Source organism: Odontesthes bonariensis, chromosome 6, assembly GCF_027942865.1.
Source record: "Odontesthes bonariensis isolate fOdoBon6 chromosome 6, fOdoBon6.hap1, whole genome shotgun sequence".
NCBI lineage: Eukaryota > Metazoa > Chordata > Actinopteri > Atheriniformes > Atherinopsidae > Odontesthes > Odontesthes bonariensis.
Genome location: NC_134511.1, coordinates 21629632 through 21653504, shown reverse-complemented (window position 1 = coordinate 21653504; position 23873 = coordinate 21629632). Strand labels below are relative to the sequence as shown.

Below are 23873 nucleotides of genomic sequence, written 5' to 3'. Positions count from 1 at the left end.
CTAAGAATAACAGAACGGAATGAATCATCGAATATGGCTGTGATTAAAACCAAAGACCAGCATGTGTCTTTACCTCCCAAAAACATTTTGAAACATTTTGAACATTTCTGTGTCCTTGGTTTCAAAGTTTATCTTGTAACATTTTTTCTAAATGTTCTATTATTTAAATACATGATGTGAAGATGATAACTCTTCCACTTGTATGTTGATGGAGATTCTCGGTCATCCAGATCACGGTCATCATAAGAGCTTGAATAAGGGAAGCTTCTTCTTGGACCTTGAAGACGTTTCACCTCTCATCCGAAAGGCTTCTTCAGTTCTGAATTAGATGGGCGGGGAATAACAGCTTATAAGCAGAACGGGTCGTTAAAGTCACATGTGTCACTGAACCACCTGACCAATGTGCATGTCGTTTCAGTCATTATCACCTATGAATTGTCTACCTGCCTGAAGGGGCAATGAGGTTCTGGTTTGAAGAGCTTTCTTGGAGTGCTGATGTTCCTTTTTTTCCCCCCTCAGCTTTAGTAGCTACACTCTCAGCTCGGTGATGTAGCGGTGTGACAGCCAGTTTGTGTTCTAGTGGATGCTGTGAGTCGAAAAAGCAGGTACTGGTCTGTATGTGTGGGTTTCCTGTAAAGTGTTAAGACTTCCGTCCTCTTCGATGTACACAGCACAGTCCAAAAAAGGCAGCAGCTTGTGGTCTCTTGCATCCTCCCTCGTGAACTTGATGTTGCTGTCCATCGAGTCGATGTGCTCCGTGAAAGCCTCCATCGAGTTTAGAACTGAAGAAGCCTTTCGGATGAGAGGTGGTCTATCTTCAAGATCCCAAAAGAAGTCCAGTTGCCCTTATTTAAGCTCTTATGATCTTCCACTGGTACCTCCTTGAAAAAAAAAAAAAAAAAAAAAAAAAGTTCCTCCTTTGGTGACAGTGGCATCTATAGTCCTGTGACCTTTTGAATTCCACTGGTGAAACCTTAATTCAAAAGGGCCCAGACGGCGTGTGAAAGCGAGCAATGTTCCAAAAGACAAATAAATATTGATTAACTCAAACCAGACAAAACAGCTGAGTATTTTCTAGCACTACAAGTGCTTGCTTTAAAATGTTTTAGAAGCTACGAAACATGTGGGAGAGGCTGATTTTCAAGCATTTTAGTATTTGCGTACCTCCATGAGAAATGACTCTTTTGTATGGCTCAATGCACTTCATATCAATGCGATGCTCCTGCTCTCCAATCACCACGCTCCTCCAGAGCCCGCCGTCCCTGCTCTCTTCTGCCACTCGGTGGCCTGCGGTAGCATCACTCGAGGCTGCTGCTGCACCCAGATCAGACCCTTCTGAGTCTGCTGTTTGTGATATCAAAGACATCTGAGTTTGAGGAGATGCCATGGCAACAAATAAGATATTTGACACAATCAGGTTTCCGTTTGAAGGACAATGTACAGCGAAAAGAGCTGTCCACATATCAGATTGGAGAAGATGTTGGTGCAAGAAGATTAGTACGTCTCCAATATTCCCGGTTTTACTTTTTCCTCATAGGTCAGATGATAGATGTTAAGATGAGTAAATGATCTGTCCTGCAGACAGTGACAGCACACTGTGTCATATCAGCAATGCGTTGAAAAGCAAGTGTGCACCTAACAGTATTCCCTGCCATGTGCCTTGTTTTATTGTGTTCGTGTGTCTGTCTCTTGTCTGTCATGTGCTTTTCGACACATTTGCCCTGTATATCCAGGTTTGTGTCTTACCGTGTGTATTGAAGTCCAGAGAGTCAGCCTCATCAGGTGTGTCCATGTCATCAATGTTCACATCCAGATCATCCCCAGTATCTAAGGCCTCGTCCTCAGTGTCCAGCGCGTCTTCTGACAGAAGGGACCCCTCACTGTGGTCTAGTGACACGTTCATTGGTGGAGCTGCCAGCTTTCTCCTCTGATTAGACCCACCTGATGTATCTGCTGAGGATGGTGGGTCTGTTCGAAAAAAAAAATATTGAAATATTGTGGTGTTTTGTAAAATATTGTTGTTTCTGTTGTTTTCTCTTTTGTTTTGCAACTCAAGGCCACTTTAAGGAACGGTTATATTTGGGTTTTTCCGTGAATCCAAATTCTTCTTTTTGAGTAAGACTACCTTTTGTGTTACAATGTGTTTTAAATGATAGATTTAACACAATCGCCACACAACAACAAACATGAAAAAAAAGAAAGAATCACAACTTTGCAGAACTAAAATTTTGTCATTCTAAACTTTAATTAGAAATGATAAGAAGACTTCAAACCTTCTCGGTTTTCCAGCTCCTCAGCAGTTTCTTCACTGGAGGCCGTCTTCACCATCATTCCTGATGCACCAACTCCCTGCTGGGAGTGTCTGCTCAGAGGAACAGAAATACAATAATGATCCAAAAGATAAATTATCATTGCTATAACCAGGGCCACCAGAGGCACAACTACACATAAGATGGGGGCAAACAAGCCAAAGACAATCATCTATGTACAAAGTAAAACAACCGAACTGTTCCCATGACAATGAATCAGGAAGAGTTCACAATCTGTTCATTTGACTCTGGACGTAAAAGAAGTGACACAGAAGATGGAGAGAAACTGACTCAATGCCTTATTCCCAGGCAGCAAATGTGGGCTGAGGACACAATACTGTGCAGTGTTGTTGCCTCCCCCAACTAAAGCCCCTCTAACAGTCTCTGATTAGCATAAGGCCTGGTAACAATAGAGAAAAGCATTACAGAGACACCAGTACACACGATTCCAGACACAAAGACACGAACAAGCTTTTTCCCCCCCATTACTTTCTTGTTAAAAATCTGTTTTTGGGCACCTACCTTTCCCTCATCCTGTCTTCTCCCGTCATGAGAGACAGACCCTGTCTCTCCACAATAAGTCACATGACCAGTTAATTATGGAAAGGTCTATTGTACATGCGTACACACACTCACACAAAGAAACAAAAAGGGGAGGGTCGTGTATTTCAAAGAGGAGGCGGGTCATCATGTCATCATAATTGCAAAGTGGGGCAAAAGGAGCCCCATGCTGCAACTGCTAATGGGAATAATCAAAGTGCAGTGAAGCCACCGACTAATCCACATACAATGCACACGAATACTTACACAAAACAACTGAATAATAATGTGGAAATAAGTAATGAAATTTGGGAAGAATGTCTACGTAGTGTGCAAAAATGTTCAGTTAACACCAGACACAACTTAATACATTTTAAAATACTTCACAGACTCTATTATTCACAAGAAAAGTTACACAAATTTTATCCTGATATCTCACCAGTATGTAATCGGTGTAAATCCATGATAGGTACTCTAGCGCATTCTTTCTGGGCATGTAGCAAACTTGATTTATATTGGCAGTGTATTTTTCAGTGTTTTTCTGAGGCTTTTGGGAAGAATCTAGCACCCTGCCCTCTGGTGGCGGTCCTCGGGGCCACAAGTGTCCTCTCTTCTGTTAATAAATTTGAAAAAAGAGCTGTACAATTTGGGATGGTGATCGCAAAAAAGCTGATTTTGAGGGTGTGGAAAATGGAATCTGTGCCGACCTATAATTTGTGGCTGGGAGAATTGTCAAATACTTTACATCTGGAGAGGCTAAGATTCTATAACAATGATAGGGGAGATATATTTGATAAAACATGGGACCCAGTACTAAATTATCTTAAAAATGTGAGCTCGCGAACAACGGATGCTGTATGACACCTAACTGTGCAAGTTAATATATGGTTTTGTATATGTCAGATTAATTTATTTGTCTACTTTTGGATGTTTTTGTTAGATACGACCATGAAATATTGTTATAATCCTAGATGTGCTGCGTTCTGTGTTACGTGATCGTTTTTTTTTTTTTTTTTTTTTTTTTTTTTTGTTTGTTTGTTTGTTTGTTTTTTCTGTATGTCTACTTTTTCACTTTTCCTTGGAAAAAGCAATAAAAATATTTAAAAAAAACAAAAAAACAACTGAATAATGACCTCCGAACATGACTTTAATTTTTAACTTTTCATTTACAAAAAAATTATTGATTTTCGGTCAGGCATGTTATCAAAAAAGTCTTTTTTTTTCTTGGACTATTTTTCTTGTTGATCTCATCCATAAGAAGCTATGTTGGGAATATATGTCTATATTATAAAGAAAACATGCTTTAGTGTACATGTGGACATAGGAATATTGTATTAAGACACCACAAAAAAAACTGATCCATCCTGGAAGATCAACCCATGTTGAATAATACATGAATTATTGAGTTAAAGATCTGAATCCGAGTTAAAGTTTTCCAATATGTTGTAATGATATATTAAATACTATTAGCACCTGCTTAATTTGGGTTTATATGTTTTAAATTGATCTGTCTCCTCCTTGTGGTTCAAAAGGGCACTGCGGCTCTAAAACCCTGGAAAACTTTAGCATGCCCACAATTTATCTCCCTCTTTCTTTCTTTTAGGAGGGGAGCGAAAAACTCTAGAATCCTATTATTTGCAGATAGCAGAAATAAGTATTACTAGATCTCAGAGAGCATGTATTAATCGGAGACCTGCTTTCCTTCATGTGTGGCAAAATTGACTTTGAATGAGTAAAAGCTCACCGTGACAGGAGAAAGTGAACATATCCGTCTGGCACATATTGTGCACGGTCTTCTGTCGCAGCTTGGACATCTGATTGGTAGAACTGCTGTTCATCGTACTGATAATGAGCATGCTCTGGCTCATAATGACTTTGGCCATCAGCTTGATGCTCAGAACACTGGAGTTCAGATGTGCGCGTAGAATCACCTAGATACTCGGTTTCTGCCATATACTGATGCTGGAAAGGTGCATCATCCACGCTGTATTGAGCATTAGCACCAGCTTCAAAATAGTTCTCAGTCTGCCTGGAACTGTGCTGTATAGCTGAAGCGTCAGTTGTAAACTCAGCATAGACATCTGTGGTATTCTGCTGACAGTTATTTGATTTGGTATCTGCGCAGGCTGGGTAGGAACACTGATTTTCAGTTCTTTGGTCAATGTGGTGGTAGTTGTAACCATATTTGGTTTGACCCTGAGTTGTGTTCTGACTTCCTGTCCACTGGTATGCAGCATTTTCATTGGTTAGCTGAGATGAAAGTTGCGACGTCCCATCTTGGTGTCTTCGGTAAAGGGAACAAAAAATCAAGGATCAGTACAAGTAGATATGGAATGCACTTCAACACATCTATCTGTAGTCATCTGTACTTCATCTAAATATAAAACACATACAAACTACCAAAATACCTTCTTTAGGACAGTTTAGTGGCGTAAAAGATCAAATTGTCATGCAATTGTTTTCAGCATGCTCAACAGACCTTTTTCACAGCAGATATTTGAACACATAATGGCAGTGGAAACACAGATGGCTGCATTCCACATATGAAGGATCCTGCATCCATATATACTGTTTTGGTGCCATATTTTACTGAGACGCTAAATGGAACTAAAAAACGCATAAATGTTATAATGCTACCAGCGCTTTTCTTCCTCAAGTAAGAGGAATAGTTGTAAAAAATATGTACAGATCTCTGTATTTAAAGATTTGGGTTTGTGTTTAATGGTACCTTGAGGAGTTTTTGATCATTAGTATGCTCCAATGAGCAGCATTTTTTGCAAGTTCAGTTGGCTTTCCTGTATATATGCAAGGACACACATGCATGTGCATGGGATCTCAGGAAACGTAGTAGAAATTCCTGCCATTACTTCACCAATCCACAGGGGGTAGTAATTTGCCAGAAACACAGCAACGCCCCCAAAGAAAGTAGGGAGAACGTACAGCGCAAGATTGAAAAGCATGAGGCTTTTTTTTTTCTTCTCATTTCTCTATTGAGAGCCTCATCCCTGATCATGATAAAACATCTTGTAGGATGCTTCAAGTCCTAAAGTGCAACTTGAGGAGAAAAGAGTGAGAGCACTTGCTGGAGCTTTAAATGAGGATGCACATCTGCATAAAACATAATCAAGAACACTGTGCTCATCTGACATACACCAAAAAGAGTTGCAAGCTGTTGCAGAACAATGCATCTGGCACGCATATCATATTTAGGAAAGACTACTTCAAAGCAAGGGTGTCTTAGTTTTTCTAAATGCCCGTTGTCATCAATTCCTCTCCCTTTGTGTCTCTTCCTCATCTTTTCCAGTCGACATACAAGCAGAGGGACTAGAACCTGAGAAGAAGAGGCAAGGATGTACAAACTAGGATATCAGAAGAGGGGATGGGGATGAAAAAGTGAACAATGCTGGGTTGTTTTTTTTAGAAAGAAAATGCATAGTTCACACAGATTTATTGAGACTCAATGACACCCAAAACATACGGTTTTCGTTAGCAACACTGAATGTAAACATGAAGCATGTATAGGTGCATGACTCTATCCGCAAAGTTTAAATCTGCACGAATGCATGAAATAAAATTCTGCCTTACAGCTAAACATCAAGTAGCATTTACTCAACCACAACGTATACATTCTTCGCTAATGTAAAGTTGAAGTTACACAGACAAGTTACTCTCTGTTGCACTTCATGTTACCTATAAAAGCGCTACTCACAGTTGCATGCATACACACACACACAACACACACCATCACCTTATAAGAAAGCTGTGGGAGCCATTTCCATCAGCTGTGGAGGGGCTCCGGCTCTAATGAGGCAGGTAATGCATATTTAATGAGGCGTAAACAGATTTATAAACACACACAGAGCAGCAGATCAAGCTGCTGAACACATGAAATTCAGCCCCATGCACATGCACAGTTTGTACACATAATCTCATCCTATCACACCACAGATACACTTTTCAGTCATTCTCTTTTCATGTCTGTCAGTCTCAGTCCATCAGTCAATCATTCAACACGTGCACACAACAAACACACAAACGGATCACCAGACTCACATCCTCAGGAGGACCCTCCAGCTCTGTTTTTGACAGTCTGCTCAGAGATGCAAATACTTATTTGACGGGGGTCTAGTGGAGAAATTTTTGAGACTCAAAAATCCCAGAAGTGAATTAAGAGATTGGCAGGGGAGATGTGAAAGTTGTGTTAAAGGGTATGCGTGTTTATTAAAGGCAAATGTGTGGACTACCACGTTTTTTAGCTGGAAGCCTGACAATAAAAAAGTCTATTGTAAACAAAAGCAGAAATGCTGGAAATCTGCTTGTGGATCTTCCCATAGTCTGATAGTCTGTCGGCACAAACAAAAATGATTCCCATCAAGAAAATTGGGTAGATACATTAATACAAAATATTTGACTTGTGGTGTGTTGCTTACCTTAAAGCAGGTGAATAAATGTCATGCGAAGCTTCATGATCTCTTGTCTGTTGCTCGAAAGACCATTTTTCACAATCATTTGTCTTCATAGGCTGTTGGTCATAGTAGACCTCTCTGTTCAGTAGAAAAACATCCCGATTTGGTTCAAGTGTTTGTATATCTGTTTGTTGAAATGAGGAATCTCCAATCAGGTCCTCGGTAAAACTCAGCAAGTCAGAGGATCCAAATGCTTGTCCTTCCTCCCTGTCCCTTTTGACTTCTGGAGTCCATTTTGAGAGGCTAGTTCCCTCTATAACAGCTTCCTCTTCGTGCTCATCTTCATCATGCTCCTCCTCCATTAAATCTCCAGAAAATGGTAAGCCAAGTCCTTTGTCAGTAGAGAAGCACATTTCATCTACTGGGGTGCCAATCAGAGAGCTGGTGTGAGAGACTGAACTATTTGTACGTACAGGAGATTGTGGTTCAGACGTTGTTTGAGAAGTGTCCTGTCTTACAAACTGTCCCCCCCAGACTTGGAAGTCACCCAAGGAAGTAGCACTCGGTGGAGGTGCAGATGGTGGCTGCTCACCCTCATCTGAGTCCTCCATTGAGATCTGTGAATGAACATAACATTCCTCCCTGGTCTTCAGGAAGTGATCTGACGGCTGTCTTAATGATGGCGACACACTTCGGACCACAGTGCTCAACTCATCTTCATAGTTTCCTTCTTCTGTTTCTCTTGAATCTGACTGAAGGAAAGCTTCAGAGTTTGTTTTTGATTGGCTAAGACTGATCATTTCTGGCAACATGTTGGCATCATCAAAGTTAGTTTGGTAATGGGTGGCTAAAACAGCATCATTCAGCTCTGTGTCTGCAGCAGATGTACTGTCCCTTTCTCTGATTTGTTGCAGACGGCTTTGCAGTGTATTTTCCTGGTAATCTCGGTGTACAGGTTGGACCTGAGTTTCCAGTACTGTGGCAGCACAGGACAGCATGCAGAATGTTTCCATGGGATTTCTTGTTCCCTTTGACTGCCTGTCACTCTGTTTAGGCCTATCAGGAAACTCTTTATTAGCTTCTTTTACTGTGCCAGGGACCACAATGTACTCCATTTCTAAGCCTGAGAATGAGTCTCCATCAGAACTCGACCCAAGTTTATCATGGTTACTTGTGTGAACGCTGTCAGGGCTATACAGTGCATTTCTTCCCTCCCCTGGGCTGAAAAGAAGAGATACAGCCTCTGGTATTTCGCCCTGTACATTTCCATTGCTCCCTCTGTTAGCCCCCTTTTGGCTTTCAAAAGCAGTTTCATCTTCACTTTGGACCCTTTGGATGGAAAGATGTGACGAAGAAGCTGATTCTGTGCCATCATGTGTCTTTGAGACACTGTCCCAATCCACACAGCTCGGGGGTAATGGCTGAGCTGTCTGTTTTTCGCTTTCAGCAGTTTCCTCTGGACTTTTCGTAATTTGCTGAGTGACAGTAGTACTGTCCACCAGAACAAATGGGGAATTATTACTGGAAAACTCCATCCAATCAGTCTCTTCTGATCCATCTGCACTTGTGTTTTCGTACCTACTCTCAACTGGACTTCCCCAGTTCTTGGTCATATGACCTGGCTCTTCATCAAAAAGGAACACTTGGTTGGATGTCTGGTCTTTATCTGAAAGCACTGCTGTGTATTCTGTCTTTGTCAGCGGATCAGGAGTCTGGTATTGACTCTGCCTCTCATCTGTTTGAATAGGTTTGGTCACAGCTATAAAAGGGCTTGACTGCCCCTCAAGTTGTACCAGATCTACTACAGGGCTGACATAGTTGTCAGGGGAGGATGATGGGCTCCATGTTGCTGCTCCTACATTGTCATATTCTGATGTGGACGTGATCATACCATGGACAGGCAAGTCCCACAAGTCAGTGCTTTGGTGAGGGGAAGTCACACTTTCTGATTGTTTAGATGCCAAGTTAATCAAGTCAGAGTCTGTACGCTGGATCTGAATCCTTGGCATGTCTTCATTGCCCGTTTCCTCACCTTGTGTTCCATCGTCTGCAGCCTCTATGACAATTTTCACATTTTGTTCATTACTTCTCCACTCAACTTCTTCAGACATCTGACTTTTACCCAGACTTTTTTCCTCTATACATTTTTCCTCTTCTGTCTGTTTGTTTGCATGTGTCTCAAGAGAATCCTTGGCATCCAATGATTCCATGTGACTAAGGTCTTTTCCATTTTCAGGTCCTTCTGGGGTTGTTATAGTGGATGAGCTGTCCTCCTGTATGGTGGTGTTCCACATCTCCATTCCACCATCAGAGTATCCTATTGGATTTTCCATCGATGTGTCTTTCCTAAAATTTGTGTTCAGCCCATAGAAGGATCCTGAGTTTTCAGATAAGTTGTCTGGGGTTGTAAGAGGTGATAGACTGTCATCCCAGATAGTCATGTTCCACATATCCAGTGATTCAGGGTAAGAGGTCGTGGTTCCGCTATCAGATTTGAGGAATCCCTTCTGAGCCGAGTATGTCCAGAAGTCTAGGAGCTCCATCTGTTGGTCTCTTTTTTTACCTTGGATACCATCATCTTCTTCTTTCGATGTGTCTGGTGTTAAAGTGTTTAAGATTGTCTTCCTTGTTGACAAAGTGGATGTTCTGTCTTTTCCTGCAGTCAAACCAGCTTTCCATTTTCCAGTTGCTTCATCCTCTGGTGGTGTCAACTGAAGATCAGCCAAAGTAACAGGGTTCCACTGATCCTTAAGTACAGTGTCTCGGTTCCACTTTTCACCAGATTCAGTCTGCTCAGTGATCAAACTAAGCTGAGGTTCAAGACTCTTGGTCCTGTGATGGGCATTCTCTGCCTTTAAGATCTCCTCCCTGCTTTCACTTTCTGTCATATCACTAACTGAGAATTTATCTTGAACTTCATCCATAATATTCTGGGGGCTCTCTGAGTCTTTTAGCCTATTCCAGGCACTATTATCACTTGAGGACAATGCTCCCTGTGTGTCAAAGCTAAGTTCATCCCAGGTCTCTGACAAGGATGATGACACACTGTCTTTATGCTGTAGGCCACTGATCCTTTCAACCACATCCTCTGGGAAGAATCTGACGCCACAACTGCTGGGCGGACGGCTACCGACAAGGCTGTTGACTGGGGTTGGAGGAACCACAGTGTCTATCATCTCATTCCCATGGATCTGGCCATGGTGATCAACTGAAGAGTTTCTACTTTCAAGCCCTCCTAATGAGTTGGGAGCAGAGAAATCTAGCAAGCTTAGCTCGTCAAGTTCTGAAAAGCTAGAGCTTCCTGCTCTTCTTGAACCTTCATCTCCTCCTCCTCCTGAATTGACCTGTTCTCCTCCTGTTGGCATAGGGTGGTCACTGCTATGAGGTGAGTCAAAACTAAACAGATCAAAATTGTCACTTCTATTTCTTTTAGAGCGGTACTTCCTTCTCTCAGGTGGAACAGGAGGGGAGAGAGATGACAACCCGAGGGGAGACGGGTTTCTCAGAAGGAGTCCTCCTGAGCCTGTAGCTGGACCTCCAGCTACTATAGCCTCACCAACCGGACTGTCGTCACTAAGGAACACTGAGCTCTCCTTGGAGGACCGACTGCTACGAATGGTGGTCATACCGCTGTCAGGACTTAATAGCTCGCCACCAGCACTTATTCCCACAGCTCCCGTGTCCTCTTCACCATCTGCCATCACCCTATTTACAAAGATGAAAATACTATTAGTAAATTGCATCAATGTTCATCTAAAATCACACATAACTAACTCAGTTGACACTTTACAAGCCATTTTATACCTTGCCACCACATCTCCATTTCCTCCTTCAGCTCTTTCTATGTCAGAACCGTCCATGTCATTGATGCCAGAAGATCCCTGGGAGAACTCCACACTGCCTGCTATACCGTCTGTGGAGGAGGTCCTACTGCTTGGGTGGCAGGCTAATACAGAACTCCGCCGGTCGAAAAAGTCTTTGAGGAGGCCCCCGATCTCGTCCTCAAGCAGAGGAGGAGTACCAGAAGATGAAAAGGTGTTTATAGGAATGTGGTAGACCTGGAGACTCTCCCTGTCCTCCAGTCCACCGGAAAGTGACCAGCTGGAGGACTCCTCCAACTCTCTGCAGATCTGTAATTAGAGACGCTTATTTTAATATCCCACCTGTTTAAAGGTTTTAAAAGAGCATGAAATTGTCAAGATAATTTAGAAGAATAAATATTTATTTTTTATAGCCAAGAATATAAGTCTGAATGAAGAGTCTGGGATTTTGAAGATTAATCTTCTAAGGTGCATTACTACAAGGCATCACTTCATCCAGCCTTCTCAAAAAACATGTCAACTTTTCCTGCTTATCACAGAAAATATCTTGGAAAAACTTGAAACTGAACAGACATTTTCTACTTTAATTAAACAGGAGAGCCAGTGATGCAGAGCTGTCTCTACCAAAGGAATGCTTGTGTTTCATTCGTGACACAAATGGCTGTTTTGGTGGTCTGTAAGCTGATTTTACCTGATTTAACATGTCTGTGTTGTTTGAGTAGACAGCCATCTGCTGGCGGGGATGGTGAACTGTATCACTGATGGACAAGAGAATGACAAGACTATCGTAGCCATGGCAAAGACTGAACGATTTCAGCTCATCCATATAACTTTGCAAGTCCTGAAATGAATAAAGAATGCCACACATTACCTTTTATCACAATTGGCGTACAATGATCAGTTAACATTTTGGTTACAGCCGTCTCTAACTTTGTTAGACCTTGTGCATTTCATTGCACATATGATTTAATCTAATTCGGAAAAAGCGGTTTCAAGTGAGTCTGTCTTTGTAGCAATGAGAGACGAAGCTGTCATTGCTCACAGAGGGGTAGAGAGACACTTTGTGATTTATTGTTTGGAAATTAACTGTTTGCTCTTAAAACAGCCACCATGCACAGATTATGGTAATTCAGTGACACACACAATGATTGATAGATGGAAAGTTGCATTAATTAATTGTTTTGTTTGTCAAGGGAACTTGTTTTTTCTTGCTCTCTGAAATGATTAACAACGATATTATTGCAACCATAATTTGCCACGCAGGGTTACGCATAAAGTGTGCAAAGTGATACTTCTGAAAACATGTTTGCTTGATTAATCTAGATTTGCTGTACAACTGTTTGCTTTGGGAAGTTCTCGAAATTGTTGTTGTGCATAATTAAGTGGAACTTTTGTAGTTCAACTAACGGTAGAAGTTTGCCATTTTTGTGCCTGGCATTCATAAAATCACATCTGTTGTCGTGTCACCTGACAAATTCAAATAGTACAAGGCTGTTTGTATGTTTTTTGTGTGCAAGATTGTTAGTGAGTGCGGGGTCTTTCCCACTGCTTGTGCGCAAGTGTATTTGCATGGGTCCACTGAAAATGATTGATGAGCGCTTGAGGCGCCGTATCTGCCCAGGCTGTGTCAATATTAACCTGTGAGGATGAGGGGGCTACAACAGTACTCCTCCTCCTGTTCCACCCTCCATCCCTGCATCCTTCTCTCTCCCCACAATATGGCTGCTGTCAGACTTTGGCCCATCAATCCTCAAACACACACACACAACTGTCACTTCACTGACACTGCCATTTCTCAACACTGATATCCTGATGAGTGCAATGAAGCCTCCTAAGATTCAATAAAACACACATATTCACTCACATGAGTACAAATGCACAAGTAAAGACACATGTAGCTCTAACACATGCGGTTACACACATAAATCCACCTCGGTTATCTATTATAATCTCAGTTTATCAGCAAACATGTGCTGGTATGTACACTACACACAAAATATCTGGTCAAAGTCTCCATCATTTACGGTATATTAAAAACAAAAATGTTCAGATTATGGTGGTATTTTAAAGCTAAAACCCAGTGTGTGTGTGTGTGCATATGCACACAACATTGCACACAAAACTATACACACACACAAACACACGAGCAAGCAGGGAAATAGAGTCAGAAAACGAGCAGAGTGCGAATCTCTGTGATAACACGCAGGGCGACAGTCTGTCTGCCATTTGGCTCTTAACTGAGTAAATTACTACTCATATTGTTTCCCCTCCTCTTCGCCCTCTGCCACCCCCAGACACACAGATTGCCTTTTCTTATAAATTATCAACATGTTAGATTTAAAATCCACTTGCTAACTGTTTCTAAGAATATTAAGATTCTTGCAGAGAAACCTGTATCTCATTGGTTGAGCTTTGCTGATTTGTCACAAACAAAGAGTATTCCTCTAAAGCCTCAACTTTACTTCATATCTTTGAGCTGAAAAGTTTGTTTGAGAGCTGACAGTCACTGGAAACTGTTCTTAACAATATTAGATCATCGGTTTTATCATTCATACTACAGATGAGCAACAGCAAATCAAAAAGTAAGCATTTTTGCAATTCCATATCAGATTCTACCATTTGATCTGTACTTTATTGTAGTTCAGTTGTGTACCTTAAAGTAATATTTTTCCAATATATTTGTAAGTTCTAAAGTAAGAGAAAACGAACGTGTCATTACACTGCAGCTTAATACAACACTGGGAAAAGAAAAACAGTTTGAAGCCGTTTGCTGAAACCTTCAAATGATATGCTTAAATCAGATACTGCTTTGTTGGACTATTATGCAAAAGACACTGAAACACACTCAAATCTATGAAACATGGGCAAAAGAAATACCCAATAAAATGTTGGTGCAAAGCCCTGTGATGGACTGTCGACCTGTCCAGGGTGTACCCCGCCTCTCGGTTGATTACAGCTGGGATAGGCTCCAGCCCCAAATTGTACTTTAATTTTCAACTTTAAAAAACATTTTTAAGAATTTGTGTTCTATATTGTAATATTTATTTTCACTGTAGAGAACTGACAAATCAACAAAAACATAACAGAGAATAATTTAAACAATATCTATGCTGGAGGGAAGGAAATAAACAGTGATGGGGATATAGATAGATTCCTTTTGGATCAATGGGTTTTGATTAAGGAACTCACTCCGCTGCTCTGATCTTTAGTGGAACAACGGACAAAAGCAGTTTTTAGTTTAAAGTTCACATTTTGAAGTTTGATTTGCTCTCATGCAAATGAGTGTCTTCGGTAACTGTTTGTAATTTCAGACAACATTTTTCAACTCCTGTTTTTTTAAGTACAGAGAGGGTAACTTTCCTGCTGTAGTTTTCAGATCCTTAAGGACAAGATGAATAGTCGAAAACAGGTTGAATCTTTGTCATTTCGTACATACCGGGAATAAATATATCCCTAATGTGTATTTTTGTTGTTATGTTACACGGTTTTGTTTTATCATCAACTTTTCTATCCTTCCCTTACTTTGTGCACATCTTGATTTCTTTTTTCTCTCCTTCACCTGCCTCAATGTTTTTCTGTCACACTTTGCCTATTCATATCTTGCTCTCACAGTTTGCAGCTTCATCTTTCTCCCATACTGGGCGCCAATGCGCTCTCACACACATAAACACACTCCCTCCCTCTCTCATTGGTTGTCTTGGCTCCACAGGTAGCAAGTCTTTAGCGGCTGCTTGCAGATCTCCCAACCTGCCGTCATTATGCACAATAGCCTTAGGTACAAAACTCAGGCCTCATAACTCACGCCCCGCGTGCGTAAATTCCCGTGCAAACACAGTCAAAGCAAAAACACATTTCCTGCTGTCGCCAACATCTCCGGCAAAGAATTAATCAAGCGTTCATCCATTTAGGCTCTTTGCATACCCTTTCTGTCAGAACACAAAACGCTAAGAGAGTTGCGAGTTCTTCTCAGGCGATCGTTTCGCCACCCTGATGAATCCATCAAGCGAGGTTTGATTTATACATCTGTCTGTGATCACAGCGGTACAGCTACAGTAAATGGGGTGGCAAGGAGCGAGCTGACACCACCCTGCTCAAACACACACACGCATGCAAATGCGCGCACACGCATGTGCAGCATATACCATTTGCCACACACACACACGCTCTGCTGAATTCACACACACATGCATGTGCTCACATACCAACAGTCATCAGCTCCTATTCACACTCCTGCTTACACACTTACAAAAGAGTATTACTGCTTATGAAGTTTTTGGAGAGAAAGAGGGCAAAAGGGGAGGGTGGTATAAAAGTTTGCAGAGAGAGAAACCCAAATGTCTCTCTGTCTGTCTGTCTCGTATGGGCCCTCTCCACATGCTTCATTCACTCAGCTCTAAGTGCAGGGATTTTGGGGCCAAGATGCAAGCACTGAGTCTATAAATGTTTTGCTTTGTTATTTGTTTGCCCTCAAAGCCAAAGGAAGCCACAGGGGGAGAAGGAAAATGGGGAAGAGAGAGTAGCAGAAGATTCTGTTTTTCCGCAGAAAAAAATGACGAGGATGAGACATCAGTGCAAGATACTGAGGATGAAGTGGAACAACTGCTGTGTGAAGCAGTTTTCCAAACTTGTTTAAATAAATGACATGTTTTTATAAAATGTTTGTTGCAGCCAAACAAATTGACATCTTAGAATGTGTCTTGGTATCATGTTAATGTGTTTTTACTGCAAGTTTATTACCATATGAGAAGCCTCAACAAACCATTAAAATGAGTCAGAAAGTAGCATAAACAAATCCGAGGCTATGGTAATATATTTGTGAATTGGGATATTTGAATCATCCCACAGTTTGACATGGCTACAGCTCTGTGGACTTCATGAACCACAGAGAAAAATCCCTCCACTGTTAACAAGAAAAAAGCCCCCAAACCCCCAAAGGGACTACTAAATGCAAGAACTAGAGATGGAGCGGAGGGACGTCCTGGCTTCCTGGTCTTCAATCTTAGTCCCTGGGAGGCTCACCCTGCACCTGCTGTCTCCTAGTGCTTCTCATCAGAAATGCATTTACCGAGTGCTGTGGCTGCGGGCCACTTCATTAGCGAGCATAATTATTTGTGCAAGTGGCGTAGGGCAAAACTGGCCCTGCATAAACAAACAGAGGGGCCGGAGGACTGTGAACAAACAACGCATTAGAGACAATCAACGTAGCCAAAATGACACCTAAAGCAAGACTTAGATGCTGGGATGGACACATAACATAAAGAATAAAACAAATCCATTAAACCAGTGAAAACAAAAACAAGTAAACAACACTAAAGATTGTGTTCACTTGTGTGCACTGTACTACTGTAATAGCAGGTGTTGGACTCTATTAAGGTTGCCACTGATTATGTTTGTGATTGTCATGGAAAGGTTGACCAGGCACATCTGGAGAGGAGGTTGTCCACTTTAAAGACCTACAAGTTGCCTTCATGCTGGTGTAGATGATGTGGCTCCTTTGGCGTCATTAGACAGTAGCATCGGGAAACACTGAGGTGGTTGTCAGTGGAGTGTAAAGTAGCTGGGATGAGAGTCAGCACTTCTAAATCAGAGACCACGGTTCTCTCTTGGATAACAGTGGGCTATCCCCTAAGGAGTGGGAATGTGTTTTGCCACAAATGAGTTCACAGCAAAAAGGAGAGCAACACTGACCAGTGCATTGGTGCATCATAAGCAGCAATGCAAAGCTTTTCATTTACCACTCACTTATGGCCCTGTGACTTTACAAAAAAGCTCAATTCAGTCACCATCAAAGGAGATTTGTTTTTGTCAGGCTCAAAGCTACACGTAAAAGATATATACAGCCTTTATGATAAAATATAAGATAAAACTTAAGATAAAACAACCTTTGTGTGGTAATTGGAAGAATGAGAGCATAAACACTAGCAGCCAAAATAAAACCAGCCCCTCTGGAGCTTTTGTAGCAGTATTTAGCTAAAGGGGGACCTGAAGTCGGGAGATTATAAGTCTTACGACATTATACGTCTTTTGTGGATTCTGAACAATTCTGGATACTCTTAGAAGAACTGAGACACTTTGCTAGAGAAAGTCTAAAGTCCTCAAACTGCGACCTCGTTGGATAACTGGCAGAAAATTAATTTCTAAGATATACACGACAAACTCACATAGTGACCACACTCACACAGCACAAAATAGGATAGATTTTGTTTCCCATAATGAGAGAAGAAACATCATTAAAATCATTATTGTGTCTTGCTGGAACAGTGGTTCATGAAGTGTGTTTATGCGAGTGGTCAAACAGAAATGCAAACTTTACCCTGTTTCGAGAGTAGAGAAGGGAAGAAGCAGAAACAGCTTAAAAAAGAGAAAACAAAGAACTCTGAGAATATACTCCAATACTTAGATGTCCATATTAACACATGCAAAAAGCACATTATTCACATATTCATGGCTGTGTGCGTGTGTGGCTGTGGGCTCCTGTCCTTCTCACAGTTCATCAACTCCACAGCACGACAACTCTTCATCCGGCAGCAGCTTCATCTGCCAGCGCTAATTTTTGAGCTGTGAAAAACTCGAGCACATACTCACAGGCATGAATACGTGAATAATGTGCTTTTAGCGTGTTTTTCGTACGTTAATTTGAATTCTATGTAAAGGAGTTCAATATAATGCGACTTAAGTCCCTAACTTTATCATTCTTTTAAATCTACAGATGATGCTTCCAAAATAGTGTTCCTTTAATCGAGGCACTTGACCTCTATATGTTCCTGTGGAGCCAAATAAATGATATAATGCTGCTTTAGCAGAATCTATGATCCAGAATCGAGGTCTTTATAGTAGGGATCCCAGGCAGAAGCCATTCCTCACTAAGAGGCACATGACAAGGATATGGAGTTTGCAAAAAGACACCTGAAAAACTCATACCATTTATGCTTTTGAAAAGCTTGAACTTCTATATAGTCCATCAACTGCTGGAGGATGTATCCCCTCTCATTTTGTGTCGTCACCAAGGGAATTGAGGACCATCGTAGATTGCAGAACATAGTTTAATGAGTTTTGAAATCTCCATATAAAAGTGGTATTGACAGATTTGACTCATTAACTGACAAGTGACTACTGTACCATGACAACTCAGTACTCCTATCGGTGATGTAAATACAAAAAGGAGAATAAAAATCGCAGGGGAGTACTTGGTTCTCAGGGGAGTGTTCCCCAGTTATTGCCACTAAGTTCCTAGGACTGTTCGGTCTGAAAGTGTGCCAAGTTGTAATGGTGAGATTTCAAGGAACCAGACACAGAGCCTGAGCAGCATCTCATGGACACCATCCCCGTAGTCGAACACAGTGATGGAAGCACCATGCTGAGGAGCTACTCGTCAAGTTAGAGAGACGGGTGAATGCAGGAACTAAAAGCAAACCTGAGCAAAATATTTTCCAGAGAACTCAGAGAAATGCTTACATTTCAACACAACAGAAACATAAGCTTACATCCAAGAAAACAGAAAAGTGTCTTTGGGGAAACTCTGTGAAAGTCCTGAAGTGTCAAAGCTAGAGTCTGGACCTGAATCCTAGCCTGGCGACGCCATCCTACGTACTTCCGCCCAAAGATTTTGGCTCCGCACATAGTCTGGCCAAATCGCCCTACCTCGGTTCGCTCAGTGTTTTACCAATCAGCAAACAGTTGCGAGTGGTGACGCAGAACTCACGCGCGGAGTCCATTGTAGTCCATATAATTGTAGTTCAACCGCAGCGGAAATAAACATGGCGACGGAAGAACGCTAGAAGCTATCCATGAAGTTGTCTCAACTCTGGAGAGCATTACACAATTAAAACAAGAGCAAGAGGAATGCCTCGTCAATTTTGTTAGTGGCAAGGATGTCGTAGCTCTCCTTCCAACTGGCTTTGGGAAAAGTTTGATTTCTCAAATGGTACCGGTATAATGAAAGCGGATGTGGGAAGCGTGATTCGCGAGCTAGAGCCTCGCGAGAGTAAGCATGAACCTCGGCGCATAACCTACGTCCTTTCTAAACATTACTGATTGGTTAAGGGAACTCCAATGAATTTAAGTTGCTGAGTAAGGTCCCACCCTCCATGGAAACAGATTCCTCTTGGGTTTTTCCAGACTGTTTGACGGAGTCAACAGTCGGCTTTCGCCCAGGCTACCTGAATCCAGCATTGTGCCTGGAAATGGGGGTGCGCTAACACTCCCTAATCAACATGGTTCAGATTCAACATTTCAACCCAGAACAGTCAAGGGAAAAGTGTGCCAAGCTTGTAAGATCTTTACAAAGAAGACTAGAGGCTGCCATTGCTGCTAGGGGTGCTTTAACCTACCACTTACTAAAACATCCGAAAATGTATCCAAATTGTATATTTAAGTTTTTGATATGAGTCATTAAAAAATATACTCCACCGCTTTCACATGGTAGAAAACAAGTGAATTAATTCCAAGAAAAGAAAAGTAGTAAAACTTGAAGGTGGCATTTTCTGCCAAACACAAAAAAATTGTTTGTGAAAGTAGGAAGTTTCTGCATCCACAGGTTCAGCTGTAGTGATTCTGAAAGACGGAAACTTGTTTAATTTGTACTTCCATTACAGAGCAGCGTTCAGACTGACGAATGCATGTTTGTACAGTAAACAAAAATACATTAGTCAGTGTAAATGTGGCCAACATGACTACCCCACACAATCTTTTTCTTCTCCTAACTAGGCAATCACTGCCATTTTTTTTCCACTCAAAAACCCAAGTCAGACCTCTTTAACTGCTATCAAAGACACACACACAGAGCGCACTCTGACAAACACATAGCACATAAACCATTAAAGACTAATTGAATCTAATTTATTTAGTTTTCTGGAAAGAATCATTTAAGGCAGAACTTCCCTAAGCCCCCTCAATAAATGACTCTCATACCGTTTTACTCTCTTTTCAAACACAATTAAAAAATAATATATAAATATATACACACTGCAAATGACATGCATATAAGGAGTTCATTTTGGAGCCCGATCTCAGGTCATTAGTAACCCACCATGACGCTGTGGAGTTGGGGTCCGCTGGCGACACGCAGGCCCCTGGCCATTTATTCTATATTAAGTCTTTAATGGGCCCTCTCTCTCCTTCTTTCCTCCTCCGTCTCTATCTCTCCCTGTGACACGCAGCATGTAGGCACAGCGCTGGTAAAATATGCACAGAAAGTCCGGTGCGCACACACAAGCGAAGCCATTCAAATGAATGGTTATTTATTCGCTAAACGAGGATCTGGGTGTTTAATGTTCCTTGGACGTTAGGTAGTTTTCTGGGGGAGGCAGAGCCATACCCCTACGGCTACAGACATCATTTATTTTACACATAGCCTAATACCACACGCTAGGCAGCCGCTGAGAAAAATGGGCTTTGGGAAGGAGATATAAAAGAAATAATGAATAATTTTTTTGGTTGGTTTTGGTTGGGGTACGGGTGGGGAGGGGGGTGAAGACATTAGAGGCTGCAGCAGGGAGACAAGCAAGGCATAGACTTAAGTCTTAAAGCCCCTGTATTTGTGTGTGTGCAACTCCAAATGTGAAGATGAATAGCAAGCGAGTGACAAGGATGCAAGTGAACACTAACATTACTCAAATGAGTGTATGTTTCAATGTGTGTGTTCGACTTTTGGATATCAGCAGGGAGGACGATGATACATGACTGCGCATGCAACTTTTGGGCCTCCATCTACATCTCATCCAAATGCAGAGCATCAGAGGGGCTCTGCCTCTACCCAAAAAAACATAAAACTCAGGTGTGATGTAAACAAAACATCGAGCCATCAAAAGTAACTTTTCCAAATGTGAAAAATGGTTTTATTGTGAAAGTTTTTTCTCCTCCATCTGTCTTTCAGGAGACAGCGAGACATCATATCTCATTATGATCTGCATAATGTACTAAAATGAAACTTTTGGACAAAAGGGTGTACTACCGGAAGAAATGCATCTATTTTAAGTCAATTTTTCAGCCTGAATATGAACATTAACTGCGGGTTAGAATTGACACTTTTGCATAAAACGCAATAATAGAAATGATGACAGACACATTTTGAAAGGTTTCCATTTAACTTGGCACAAAAGTGACGCAGTTAAACGTTTTTCTTTCATGAAGATAAGAAACATATCTACCTCCTTATCTGTGGTCAGTGAGGTGAGGGCTATGGTCATCTCTCCATCAGAAAACTCCTTCAGTCCCATCATCAGCAGCTCCATCAAGTCTACATCCAGCCAGCACACACAAACAGACTAACAGTTATATGAAAACACACAAAAGGAAACAAAAGAGTTTCACAACAGACAGAAAAAAAAAACAAGCATGAATGCCTTCTCCGGAAATGAAAGGAATGTTGCAAATCATACACCAAAACTAACTAATGGTAAAGATATGTGACCTGATAATGTGGTAAAAAAACAAATATGGAAGTTTTTCTGTGCCATCAGAGTTTGAATATGAATTTCTAATATTGAATTTTTACAGCATCAAAATCAGACTTTGAATTTTAAAAACCATCAAATTTCGAGCACCGATTTTTATTTTTAATGTTAAAATAAATTCAGTGTAAAAAAAAAAAAAAAATCAATGTCTCAGAATATTCAGTTTTTCAAAATTCGACATGTAAAAAAATTCAACATCTCAAAAAATTCAGTGTAAAAAAAAATAAATAAAAAAAAAATTAAATAAATCCATGTAAAAAAATTCAACATCTCAAAAAAAATTCAGTGGACAAAAAATTAAACTTCAAAAAATTCAGTGGAAAAAGAACCAGACTTAACATCCGGGTAACCAGGGAGAAGCAATCAATCCCTGTCTCAATTCATCTAGTTACGCGCCATTGGTCATGTGACACCAACCCAGGTAGGACAGATCAGCCATGTCCACCAACGCGGGTGATGGTGCTTCGGTGAGTGAGTTTACTTTATTTGCCATTTGTGTTAGTAAAATTGAGTAATAAATATTACTCGACACGTTGCACATTAACCGGATTCATTAACGGGATTTCTCAATCCCCCGTTTGTTGCTTGTAGCTGTTTGTCAACAGCTGCCATTACTGACTTACAGCAACCACAATATGCTGTCACCAGTTAACACTGTGACGGTTCAATGTACTGTCAGTCTTCATACTCGCTGCCTCAGATCCGAAAGTAAACCATGCTCACATACCGTTAGCTCGTTACTAACGCAGTTTTCATGAACGCGGCGCCACCTCATTAAAAGTTAAGTGTAGATATTATTAAACAAATCCGGTTAATGTTACCATTAAGTTTGTGGTGCAATTAAAGACACTTTAACTGACTTTAACATCAACAGATAAAAGTTTAACATCAACAACCTGCCTTGTTGATTGAAATGAACTCTTTCTTAGTCTTGCTAATTCATACTCCTCCTAAGGAGCTGTAGCAAAAGATGCAGGTCCTGAAACCGTTCCCCTGGCACTGGAGGAACCCTCCAATATTGTTGTTTAATTAGACGTTTTGTTTACAGCTCCCACACTGATTTTGGTGCATTCCAAACATAGCTCCAATTTCAGACGGCCTGGATATTAAATATCCCTGCCAAGCTGAGAGCTGTGACAGGGGAATGCTTCCAGTGCTGTTTGTTTGTTTGGGAGAAAAATAGGGTTGAAAAAATAAAATGTATAAAAATATTTAAGCCAAATTTAATGAAACGCTCATTGTTAAATAAAGCATTGGCCTTGGTAGGAGATGCACTCTCTGAGAGTTCCTCTAATCAGCCATAATGACTGCTCTGGTCCTTTAACAGCGCTCATATATACCACATTACCATAAATCTGCTTTATCATAGCAGGAAAAATATCAGGGTTGCTTTATGTAATACTGTTACACACGGCACATATGTTTGCCAGTTCAAGGAGACAAACTTCATACTTTGCAGAGTTTTAGCGTTTTTCAGGCTGAGATTTAAAGATCATCATTATCAAAATCAGTAGTAGCAGACAAGCACTTTGTTGAACAAGTCATTTTTACTAAATATCTTTACCTAGTTACAGCTTAGTACAAGCGCTCTGAAGCTACCTGACTGACAAAACCAACATTGGCTTGAAAATTCACATCCAGCTGAAACATTTTACTGCTTTTTGAAAAATGTATAAATGCTCATTTAAAATTTTATGCTAGCATCACATAAAGGCTGGAACAAGAGCATGTTTATGACTCTGTTGCATTATCCCTTCTTTTAATAAAAGTTTACTTGTGCTTTTACAAGCTGGAGGGTCCTTCTCCTCCCACAGTCTTTACCTCTGAGTGATTCAACTTCTCTGGGATGACTTTTTTTTTTTTTTTTTTAAGACAATCATGTTCTGACTTTTAACCAATTAATCCAACCAGCGCTAATTTGTTCCGCCAACAGTTTTTCCTTATCATGACACGACTTTTCCAGTCTTTGGTTGCCCCAATCTCCACAATACAATACAGAAATACAAGGGCTTAATGGAGACAGTCAATAAATTTGTCAATGATTTTTTTATGTTTTGTAAGCCACTGTAACTGTCTCACTTTTCTTTTAACTTATCGTTGCATGCTGTGTGTTCACTGTTCAGTTAAATCCCAGCTGCTCTACAGGCTCAGAAATGCACCTTGTTGCTTCGCTTCCTTGTGTTGATCAACACTGGCATCAACCCATTGCTCCAGGGATCTCATGAGATCCTCCAGCTCCTCTGAATGACAGCCATGTTTAATCCACAATGCCTCTCTTTGCAGTTGCAAGGCCTCTGGAGACACACAAACACACACACACACACACACACACACACACACACA

General features: G+C 41.0%; 1 protein-coding gene across 8 annotated transcripts in view; it reads right to left on the bottom strand.

The window, feature by feature from the left end:
• The window catches only part of LOC142382238 (uncharacterized), a 40701-nt gene that overhangs the window by 10437 nt on the left and 6391 nt on the right, over positions 1-23873 (bottom strand). For 5 of the 8 annotated variants that reach the window (XM_075467875.1, XM_075467871.1, XM_075467872.1 and 2 more), the window contains exons 5-13: positions 23690-23824; positions 21225-21313; positions 11768-11917; positions 11060-11385; positions 7280-10960; positions 4594-5133; positions 2274-2362; positions 1747-1968; positions 1165-1344 (exon numbers count right to left, since the gene is read on the bottom strand). In XM_075467875.1, the coding sequence (XP_075323990.1) occupies positions 1165-1344; positions 1747-1968; positions 2274-2362; positions 4594-5133; positions 7280-10960; positions 11060-11385; positions 11768-11917; positions 21225-21313; positions 23690-23824 (5412 nt within the window). Of the gene's footprint in view, positions 1-1164; positions 1345-1746; positions 1969-2273; positions 2363-4593; positions 5134-7279; positions 10961-11059; positions 11386-11767; positions 11918-21224; positions 21342-23689; positions 23825-23873 lie in introns of those variants that run through there. The other 3 variants (XM_075467874.1, XM_075467879.1, XM_075467878.1) reach the window with 3 other exon arrangements.